The 11,527-nt window shown below is 48.7% G+C and overlaps 1 protein-coding gene across 1 annotated transcript; it reads left to right on the forward strand.

Moving 5' to 3' along the window:
• The first annotated feature begins 6,659 nt into the window (after positions 1-6,659).
• LOC101763230 (probable E3 ubiquitin-protein ligase RHY1A) lies at positions 6,660-9,548 on the forward strand. The gene is made up of 3 exons (XM_004962944.3): positions 6,660-6,919; positions 8,451-8,659; positions 8,770-9,548. Exons 1-3 carry the CDS (start codon positions 6,764-6,766, stop codon positions 9,248-9,250), a joined length of 846 nt encoding a protein of 281 aa, XP_004963001.1. The 5' UTR covers positions 6,660-6,763; the 3' UTR covers positions 9,251-9,548.
• Positions 9,549-11,527: the final 1,979 nt, after the last annotated feature.

Below are 11,527 nucleotides of genomic sequence, written 5' to 3' on the forward strand. Positions count from 1 at the left end.
ATGATACAGACATGGGCAGATGAAGAAGATAGGGAGATCGAATGGTTCGAGTCCAATCGCAACAAAGAGCCAAAATAGCAACAATCAGAACAACGGCTAAAGCAATGATAAGAACTGCAATGATCGCCCCCAACAATGATAACCAAAATAACTACTTGGGAGGTCACAACCGCAAGCGCAAGTCAGGCAATATTGTCGTGGCAATTTCGCAGTCATCCCAGAAAGGTGGTGGCAAGAATCAAGATAGACCCTCATTCAACGAGCTCCTGAAGAAATAATGCCCATGGCACCCATACCTCAACCACTCTACGATAGATTGTTTCAGTCTATGAAGAGTCATGAAAAACCTGCCAGAGCCATCTGGCACCAAAGAAAAGGGCAAGGCTAAGGAAGATGAAGATGATGGTGATAATGGCAAGTTCCAGAACCCATCCAACACCGTCAACGTCATCTTCGGCAAAACCCCGAGTTTTACTACTAAGTGGTCCCAGAAGCTCATTCTTCGAGAGATAATGTTCATTGAACCTGCGATGCCAACGTTTCTCAAATGGTCCGAGGTGCCAATTACCTTTTACAGAAGGACCAATGGACCAATTTCTTCGACCCAGGATGGTATCTCATCATCCTGGACCCGGTTGTCGCTGGCTCCAGACTTACTAAAATACTCATCGACGGTGGTAGCGGTCTCAATGTCCTGTTCACCAAGATACTGAAGAAGATGGGTCTCGACGTCACCGATATGCTCACCTAATGAACTCTCCGTTCTATGGGATCATCCCGAGCAATGCGGCTGTACTCCTCGGTCAGGTAGTTTTGCCAGTTACCATTGGGACAAAGAACACTACTGGACAAATACATCCGATTCGAGGTATCGGACTTCGAAACATCGTACCATGCCATCCTCGGAAGACAAGCATTGGCCAAATTCATGGCCATCCCGCACTATATGTACTTAGTACTCAAGATGCCGGGACCTAAGGGAGTACTCTCCCTACGCGGAGACTTGAAGAGGTCATATGACGCGACACAAAAGCCGTGGAGCTAGCAGGAACTACCCAAGTACCAAACTCGATGATGCAAGTCTTCACCACATCCAAGAAGCTATCCCGTTAGAGCTCGAGATTCCAGAAAAGAAGTCGGGGGCAACAAGGTCAAGCCGGCAAGTGAAGTAGATATCAAATCCATTGACCTTGAGACTGGTGATAGCTCTAAAATAGCTCTGATTGGCACAGGGCTGGATCCTAAATAGGAAAGCGCGCTCATCTGCTTCCTCCGGACCAACGAGACATTTTCGTGTGAAAACTAGCGGACATGACAGGCATGCCCAAGGAGTTGATCGAACACTCACTCAACGTGAATCCAAAAGCTACACCAAAAAGGCAACGCCTACGATGATTTGTCCAAGACAGAAGGGAAGCCATCAAGAAAGAGCTGGTCAAACTACTCGCGGCAAGCTTCATAAAAGAAGTTTATCGTCCTGAGTGGCTCGCCAATCCTGTACTGGTGCAAAAGAAAAACAACAATAAGTGGAGAATATGTGTTGACTACATAGACGTCACCAAGCACTGTCTAAAGTATCCCTTCAGGCTCCCTAGGATCGATCGAGTCATCGACTCCGCAGCTGGATGCGCCCTCCTCTGTTTCCTCGATTGCTACTTGGGGTATCACCAGATAGCTCTCAACGAGGATGACTAGATCAAAACCGTGTTCATCACGCCCATACGGAGCTTTCTGCTCCATAACAACGTCTTTCGGGTTGAAGAACGCAGGCACTACTTATCAACGGGCAATCCAGGAGTGCTTCAAGAAGTAGCTACACTGCAACGTGGAGGCGTACGTGGACGACGTGGTTGTAAAGACTAGAAATCCCGACGACCTAATTGCGGATCTAGAAGAAACTTTCACAACTTTGTGAGAGTTCCAGTGGAAGCTCAATCCGACCATGTGCGTCTTCGGCATTCGCTTCGAAAAACTACTCGGGTTCATCATTAGTCCCGAGGCATTGAAGCTAACCTCGAGAAGATCTCCGCCATCACTTACATGCATGCCCCATCAAGCTTGAAGGACATCCAGAAGCTGACTGGATGCATGGTGACCCTCAACAGATTCATCTTAAGGCTTGGAGAACGGGACCTACCCTTCTTCAAACTACTCAAGCGGCAAGACAACTTTCAGTGGACCGAGGAGGCAGATCAAGCCCTACAACAATTAAAGGACTTCCTATCAAAACCACCGGTCCTCACGGCGCCAAACCCCAATGAAGACTTACGGCTCTACACCGCCGCAACTACTCACATTGTCAGCACGGTGATTGTGATTGAAAGACCGGAACCAGGACATGTATTCGTAAGCGATGTGCTGTCAGATTCCAAGAATAGATATCCACCAGTCTAGAAGCTGCTATACATGATACTGCTCACCTCCCGCAAGTTACGACATTATTTCCAGGAGCACAAGATCTCTGTTGTCACCAACATCCCCCTGGGAGAAATTCTCCACAATCGGGATGTAACAAGAAGAATATCTAAGTGGATGGTAGAACTCGGAGTATTGCTCCTAGAATTCAAATCAAGGACTGGAATCAAGTCTCAGGCTCTAGTCAATTTCATGGCAGAGTGGCTGAAGAATCAACTACCAACGCCAGTAGAGCGTCCAGAGTGTTGGGTCAATGCATTACTCAAGCTCGAGCGCGTCGATACAGGAGTACTCTTGATATCTCCCAAAGGCGAACAACTCAAGTACGTCCTGCAAATCTTCTGGGAAGTGTCCAACAATGAATCTGAATACGAGGTATTTTTGCACGGGCTCCGTCTAGTAGTCTCGCTAGGAATAAAGCGATTACTGGTCTATGACGACTTACTAGTGGTGATCAATCAAGTCAACGATGAGTGGGACCGCCATAAGGAGAATATGGATGCATATTGCCTAGAAGTACGCCAGCTAGAGAACAAATTCTCTGGTTTGAAGTTCCGTCATGTAGTTTGCGACAACAATGGTGCCGTGGATGTCCTATCCAAGCTTGGATCTACTCGTGCTCAAGTTCCAGCAGGGGTATTCGTCCATGAGGTACATAAGCCATCCATAATAGAGCCGGCACCATCAACAACCACTGATCGAGATTCTACCACACCATACCGGGAGGTCATCATCATCGACATAGATTGGAGAGTCCTCTTCATCGACTACATCAAAGAGCACAAGTTACCTTCAGACAAGACAAGCAGAGCAAGCCTTACGATGCAGCAAGAACTATATTCTAGTTGGAGACAAGCTTTATAGAAGAGACGCATCGTCAGAAGTACTCATGAAGTTCATCTCACGGCAAGACGGCAAGGACATATTGGAGGAGATCCACAAAGGCATTTGCGGCAACCATGCGTCCTCATGAACAATCATGGGTAAAGCTTTTAGATCAGGTTTCTATTAGCCTACAGCTCTCGCTGACGTCGAGGAACTAGTCCGTCGATGCAAAGGGTGCCAATTCTTCGCCAAGCAGCAGCACGTCCCTGCCTACAAGCTGATCACCATACCACCCTCTTAGCCCTTTGCGTGCTGGGAGCTAGACATGATTTGGTCCACTGCCCACTGCGCCTGGAGGATTCAACCGAGTTTTGGTGGTCATTAACAAGTTTACCAAGTGGATCAAGGTGAAGCCAATGCACCAAAGTAGACAGAGTACTCGACTTCCTCGACGAGCTTGTTCATCGCTACGGCTTCCCCAATCGTATAATCACAGACCTAGGTTCAAACTTCAACAACCATGGGTTCGGGGAATAATGCGAGAACAATGAGATCGATGTACGGTATGCCCCCGTCGCTCATTCGCGGGCCAATGGCTAGGTTGAGCGCGCCAATGGGATGGTACTGGAGCTCTCAAGAAAAAGCTGCACGATATCGGAAACACAAAAGGAGGCAAGTGGTTCAAAGAACTACGCAATGTCCTCTAGGAGTTCTGTACCCAGCCGTACAGGTCTAATGGGCAATCGCCCTACTTCCTGGTCTACGGATCTTTTTGGTTTAGGCGCGCATAGCACACCAATCTGGCTAGTTAAGGGCTAACCTCCCTCTCATGACTCTCTTTGTAAATTGCCAATCCCAAATACCTATCTGTTGTACATATATCTATGGGCCAACAAGAAGGTTTGGACAGTCCTAAATATGGGGCTGGACACCGAGACGCATTTGATACGGAGATCATGGCGCAGGACGGTGTAGTCTACATGGAAAGACAGGAACTAGTCGAGGATTAAGAAAGTAGTTGTTGTAATAAGAGTATAACTCCTCTAGTCATATCCAACTACTATTCTTGTAACCAACTGACCTGAAACCCTACCCCCGATAATATAAGGTGAGGCAGGGACCCCCTCCAAAACGATTCAATCCAACCAACACACAGGACGTAGCGTATTATGCAATCAGTGACCCGAACCTATCTAAATCGTGTGTCCGCGTTTACCTTCGAGTTCCTGATCTCGACGAGCCCCACTAACCAAAACACTACCTCGGGTACCCCTTCAGTAGGTTGCCGGGTTTAAACACCGACACTAATCACACAACAACCTAAAAAATACGTAAATCCTTAATCTTTCTAGTCATACTAAGCAGCTGATGTTAGAGGTATAGAAGTTCAAAATGAAATAAGCGCAAAAGGAGGAACTCGCATTCGGTAAGGCTAGTCTTAGTGGCAGTTTCATGGGCACTGTTATCTAGACCGCCACGTCAGCTTTTCAACATGATGAAACTGCCATTCTCAATGGGTAGTTTCACGGGCACAGTTTCATAGACAAGATGCAGCATTTAACTCTTGCATGTGTTGTGATCAAATGTGGCATGAGAACCATGTACCCTTTTGTCAATAAAACAAGGTTCTATTTCAATTAACTTCAATATTCGTACGATATTAAATATTCGCATATATAAAAATGATTACATATAGTATATTTAAAATTGTAGACCTATTAAGACGACGCTCGTTCTTGTTCCAAATATGCTCCACCAAATCTTTTTTTAGCACTCTCTCAAATGGAACGTAGTCTTCAGGGGTGAACTCCGGTTCTTCGACGCTCACTGTACTAGGAGTTTCATTCAGATCAAGATTCTCTTCAATGTCTTCTTCTTTTTCATCTTCAACTATCATGTTATGAAGTACGATGCAAACTACCACCACTTTCTCAAGTTGACCACGGTCATACAGCCAAACTGGTCATTTCAAAATGCACCATCGACGACGCATTATACCAAATGCGCATTCAATATCCTTTCTCATCCCTTCTTCTTCCTGTGCATATAACTTGTCCTTCTCGGTGATGGGCATGGATATTGATTTCACAAATACAGCCCATTCCGGGTATATCCCATCTGCAAGATAATAACCCATATTGTATTGGTTCCCATTGACCATGTATTGAACTCCAGGAGCTTGCCCCTCCAGTTCTTTTATAAACAGAGTAGATTGGTTCAGAACATTGATGTCGTTGTTAGAACCCGCAACTCCAAAGAATGCATGCCAAATTCAAAGATCATGTGATGCCATGGTCTCAAGTATTATCGTTGGGATTTTCTGATCATCTCGTGTAAATTGGCCCTTCCATGCATTTGGACATCTTTCCCGGTGCTAATGCATGCAGTCAATGCAACTAAACATTCCATGGAAACCTCGTCTTTCACCAATTTTGAGTAGACGCTCAAAAATCCTCTATGCTGGGGCATCTCAAATATCATCCACCAAATACATCTATAACACCTTGGACAAAATTCTTCATCGCCTCCATTGCAGTTGTCTCACCAATCTTCAGGGACTCGTCTAGATGATCAGCTGCACTGCCATTAGCCAACTAGCGAATAGCCGTAGTACACTTATGTAGTGGTGTGAGTCCTTGTCGACCGAGAGCATCCACTCTCGTAGTGACGTAATTAGACCAATTGCCTAACTCATTGACAATGCGTAAGAATAGTGGCCTAGACATACGAAATCTTCAGCGAAAAATATTTGGCGTATATAGAGGATTCTCAGAGAAATAATCATCCACTAGACGCTAATTGTACCCTCTTGATATAGTCCCTCAGATGCAATCGATGATCAGATGCAATTTGTGCAAGGTCTTCGATGCTACCCTTCACGGCCACCATTGCCTCATCGATTAAGTCATCAACGAGGTCGTCCACTGCGATGAACTCATATAAAGAGTCGGCAATGTTGGAGTTGCTTGTCGGATCATCCTCTTCGTCAGACATTGTTTTCGTAGTTGACTAAACAAGATGGCGCATGCCCAGTGTAAGTTTCATTTGGTTTCATGGGTCTTGGTAACTATGTCAGGTAGGTTTCATGGGATGAAACTCTCCTCTTCTCTCTCCTCATAATTAATTTGACAAGTTAGCAGTTTTCCTTATAATTAATTTGACAAGTTAGCAGTTTTGCTGATATGGTATGTCCATAAAATCCTATGACACTTAAAAGACTGCACTAACCGCCAGCTAACCGATGCTGCTCTGACGATGCTCTCATCCGTTGCATCTATGGCGACTGACTCTGCTTGCCTTCGCCTGACGGTGCGGCACTTGGGAAAAGAAAAATATCTGTTAGCTTTTGTGAGCAAAATTCCGACAAGATTGACCCTTCGAAATCCCATCGCACAAAGACCACCAAGAAAGTGCACTGACTGACGCCGCTATAAGAAGGGGGAGAGATGGGCAGGAAATAGGTGGAACAGTAACAATTCGCCGCTCCTCTCAGGCTTCTCCTCACTCCCCTTCCCCTTCTTGCATGCCGATCGCCTCCAAGCTCCTCTACTTCCAGCACCGCCCCACGCCGGCGCCGCCGGACCCAGGACCCTCGCCGCCGGACCCTCGCCGCCGGGCGGGCCGCGACCCCTCCGGCCGCCAACGCCGCCGCAGCTCCCTCCCCTCCCACCACAAGCCGGTGAGTCCCCAAGAAGCCACTGACGTTTCGTTCCTCCGGTTTCCTGCCGTTTGTTCGCTAAAGCTCCGGCCTTTTGTACGTTTTTTTCTGAGTGAAGAAAGAAACCGAGGGCTCTTCCAGTTTTCTTCTAGATTCCAACCTCCGCAGTACAGCTTAGTTACAACTTAGAGCATGGTGTGGATTATTTTTTTTTTTGGTTCTGCGATGCTGGATTAGTGTTCTTCGTGTCTAGGTCAGTCTGAAAATAATGATTTCTGACACGAGAAATAGAGAGCTAACGAGTTATGGTGCAGGATGTAAGCGTAACTGAGAGAGAGGTTGTAGCTTTGAGGGCGAGAAGAAGTGGATGCAAGTAGCGATTTATCTGAGAAGGGAACAGGGGGTTGTCATGGCAATTCTAATTTAGTAGCTCACCGTGTGTCAAAGTTCACGTTTTTATCATGGAGGTTGGAGGGAGGGAACCCTGGTGGGGAATTGTTGTTCTGAACTGCTGAAAGTTTTAGATGTCTACTGTAGACCCTGATGTTGTATTCCACTGCTATGAAGTCTCAAGTTGAAATCATGCAGCTGGTGTGGTAGAAATTACTAGTTCACAGAGATGAAACATGGTGTGTAGCTATGGATCATCTGTGCTTTGTAGTATGCTCCTCGTTTTCCTCTGCCTAGATAGATGTTTGGATCACGCGAAACCAAGAAACAGTTTCACGGTAGTTTGGTAGCCGATGTTTTTTTCAGAAACATCGAGGAGATCATCAGCATTCCGGAATATTCTCAGTGCTTGAAAGTTGGTTCATATTCTTTCTTGAACTAGGCAGAGTATGTGCTGTAGTAGGAAGAAACCTTACTATGGTTTCGAAAAAGGAAACTAAGAACCGGTACTTATAGTATTATCAAGCAGGCAGTGAATGGTTTTCCCAGAAAAAGAAGATTCTATTAAACCTAAGACAGAGCGATGAGTCATGAGTGCATGGCAATGATAGTCTCCCCAACAGCTAATTTCTGACATCAATGAGCTGTGGCTTTAGTTCAAAATATTAGGCCAAAGCTTTAAGTGGGCCTGTACTACTGGTAACATTATCATGCGAATTTCTTATGTGTTTCCTTCATGTTTACATTTGCAAACAAAGCTGCAATCTTTTCAGCTAGTGTGATCATTATGACAGACATTTGTTTTGCTTTATCCCTTTCTCTCCAACTCCAAGACACTCGTACTGCTTAGATTTTCGAAGACCTAGCAATAATTTTGTTGAATCCAGCTCCAGACTAACAAACTAAATGCCAATTCATGTATTAGCCTATGGTGAACCAATCAGATTATTCCAGTGTTGAATCTTCTCTTTATTGTCAATTGTCATTGGTTGGCCATTGTTCGTTATGTATAATTCAGAATTTCTTTGCAACAAGCATGTTTCTTGGTGATGTTCAGTCACCAATTAATGACATGTGGACATTATGTCGACATGTCTTATTTTCTTAGTCATCTTCAGTGATTACCACATCGTTCCTAACCTCTATCAAATACGAAAAGCAGGGCCAGGAACCTGTTCTAGGGAGCCAAAGAGACGTTACCAACTCTCTCGGAACAGCTGTAAACATAGCAGAGCACGCAGCGGCGATATCCTCCAGCGCAAGACTAAACCGCAGCGCATCGGACAATGGCCGTCTTCCTGACGCTGTTCAGCAGGCCAGGGAAAGGCTCCTCCAGCGGCTCAACAGCGTGGACTTATCAGGAAGAAGCAGGTCCGCATCAACTCTTAAGCCTGTCGCTCTTTCTACATATAATCTGAACGAGACATGGACGTTGTACCGAACCTGACATGTACACGCGCGCTCTACTGTTGTTGTTGCAGGCAAAAGACATGCACATCGGAGACCATCTGGGCTGGAGCTGGATTAGGATCAGCTCGCAGCCCTGCTGACTTCTCCTCTGACTGCATACTGGGCACACTAACCAACTGCTTCCAGCCTGGTGACTGTGACTCCGTCGCGGCCAGCAAGGTTGAAGAAGGCGGCACGGCGGAGCCTGACGCCATTAATGCGGATGAGCGTGCGCCCATCACGGTGTTGCTCTCCGAAGGCCAACCCGTCGTCCCTGAGCTTGAACGCTCAGCATGCAGCGGAGGCGCAGAGGAAGAAAAATGTGACGGCCGTGGTTGCGAAGCTCCAGCGGAGTGTTCCATATGCCTGGAGCGGTGCGGCGGCGCCGGTGGCGGCAGCGATGGGCTCACCCAGCTGCGCTGCCGGCACGTGTTCCACTCGGCGTGCCTGGAGCGGTGGCTGCGGTCCCGCGGCGACTGCCCATACTGCCGGGCCGCCGTGCTCCGCTCCTAACAGAGACTGCAGAAACTGAATGAGGATGACCACATAATCAAACGGCGCAGATTACAGATTACTGAACCTCCCCTCTTGAGACTTAACCATGTCGCTGCTTAGTGCTTACCCCTTGTACTGTTATACTATAGTATGTTACCCGTTGAGTTTCGATGAGACTGAACTCTGCTTCTGTGCGGCTTCAGTGATTAGTAACTTTTTTTTATGCGTGCCATGTCTTGTTTACGCACTGCACTGGTCACTTTGCGTCTGTGCATGGCATGAGAGGAGAAATAAGGTGGCTGGTGTTGCATCATCATCCTACTCCACTGAAGGTTGTGTGTGCTCCACGCTCACTGCAAGCTGTTGCGTAGTGCAACCGTTTCTGTTCTGTTCCTTTTGTACGCCTGCAAGTGGATTATAGAGAATCTCGTTCTGAAGAAGACGCCTGTGCAGCTTGATCCGGATGGATACCGGAGAACGGCATCGATGCCTGACGAGTTGGGTGACGACGGTAGGCATCAGAGCTCGTCACTTGTTCAACGTCGGTCTTGTTGACGACGCAGCTCGATCAGCGATTCAGCGGCCGCCAGTGCCATTTGAGATCCTCCCGCCACGGCTCGAGCTGCCGGAGAAGGAGACGCCTGACCGTGGAGAGAGAGAGAGAGAGAGAGAGAGAGAGAGAGAGAGAGAGAGAGAGAGAGAGAGAGAGAGAGAGAGAGAGAGAGGCTCCTACTTCGTACTCCGGAGCGCGTGGCTCCGCCGCCGTGGCCCGGACCAGATGCGCGGCGCGTTTGATCCGCTGGCCGTCGCCGTGTCCGTGCGAGGGCGGGCAGGCAGCCGTTCCAGGCGCGGCCGTCTTCCGCACGCCCGCGTGGTGGAGCAGCCGCGTCACGCTCCGACGGCCAGCGAACGGCGGCGAGGAGGCGATCGGTGTTCTGTTTTCCGACCGGTGGGTGGACGGTATTTCTTTCAGTTACCGTCCACCCCGTGGGGTTGCGGGAGCCATCAGATCGGCAACGAGCGGCGGGATCCGACCCGAGGAAGGCCAGTGATCCACTGATCCGTGTGGGCCGAGCTCACTGAGCTGTGGCTGCTGTGCTGGACTGCTGGCGCGCGCGCGGCCCGGCCTCCTGCGACGACCGGCGCTGCTGGACTGCTGCTCAAGGCAAGGGGGCCACGGGGTCTCGCCTCGCCGGCGGCCTCAACGACGACGGCCACGGCGGCGCGATTGGGGCCTCGCGCCCCGTCCACCATCCGCTCGACACCATCGAAGGGCAGGCTCTTCACCACCAGCCTGCGTGGCTTATCAGCTGAACTGCCCGCTTCATTCGTTCTTAAGCCCCAGGACGTGCCCGAGCCATCGTGCTGCAGCAGGGGATGGCCCCCGGCCGTCCGCCGAGCACAAGGAGGTCGACGCGCATGCATGGGCGCCTCCATTACTGCGGCTTGCTTCGTTAATGTAAGAGCTAGCTAGCTAGCAACCTGCCGAGTGCCGGCGATTCTCACGGGCTCCTCTCTTCTTCCCCGTCGCCGGCCGCCCGGCCGAGTTTCTCCGATCAATCAGTCCTCGTTGCTGCACGCGCATGCCATAATCATCAGATGAACAGAGGACCGATGCCACGAGAGCAGAGCGGCGGTTGATGACCCAACTTGCAGGCACGTGACAGCCACGCTCATCACCATGCGTGCCACCATGTGTCCATGTCATAACTGAGAGCTACTAGCTACGCTGTTGAACTGCGTGCCACCGATCGAGAATGCGGCGGGTGTGCTGACGTCGACCGTTGCCCTGTTTTCGTCGGTCGTATCAGCCGACTTATCAGCCACCGAACAGTATTTTTCTCTCACAACAAATCAGCTGTTTCAGTTTTTCAGTCGGCTTAGAAATACAGCCCAACATGCCCCATGGGACGGCTCTATCTTGCGATTGACACCAGCACCTCTGTCTCTGCAGCCCGGATCGTCTCTGCAATCCAAGATCGCTCTGTCACTGCAAGTACCCTTGAAACAAGAAGGATAAAAATGGTGATTGAGAATTTGAGATACAGCAACGATGCCTCATTTCTTTCTCCTGTTGCTCCGTGATTGCAAGGATCCAAAGACCTGCCTATTCCAAGGCTGACACCAACAGCATGGATTTGCTTCCCGCTAGCTAACACATACCCACAGAGATTGCCGTACCGACCTGCATTGGAGCTAACCTATGCCAAATATGGTCAGCTCTTGGCTGAGTTACAAAAGGTGCGCATACTTCCAATATCCCAGATGAATCAACATAGAGTAAAAACATTTTGA

This window comes from Setaria italica, chromosome III (genome assembly GCF_000263155.2).
Source record: "Setaria italica strain Yugu1 chromosome III, Setaria_italica_v2.0, whole genome shotgun sequence".
Lineage (NCBI taxonomy): Eukaryota > Viridiplantae > Streptophyta > Magnoliopsida > Poales > Poaceae > Setaria > Setaria italica.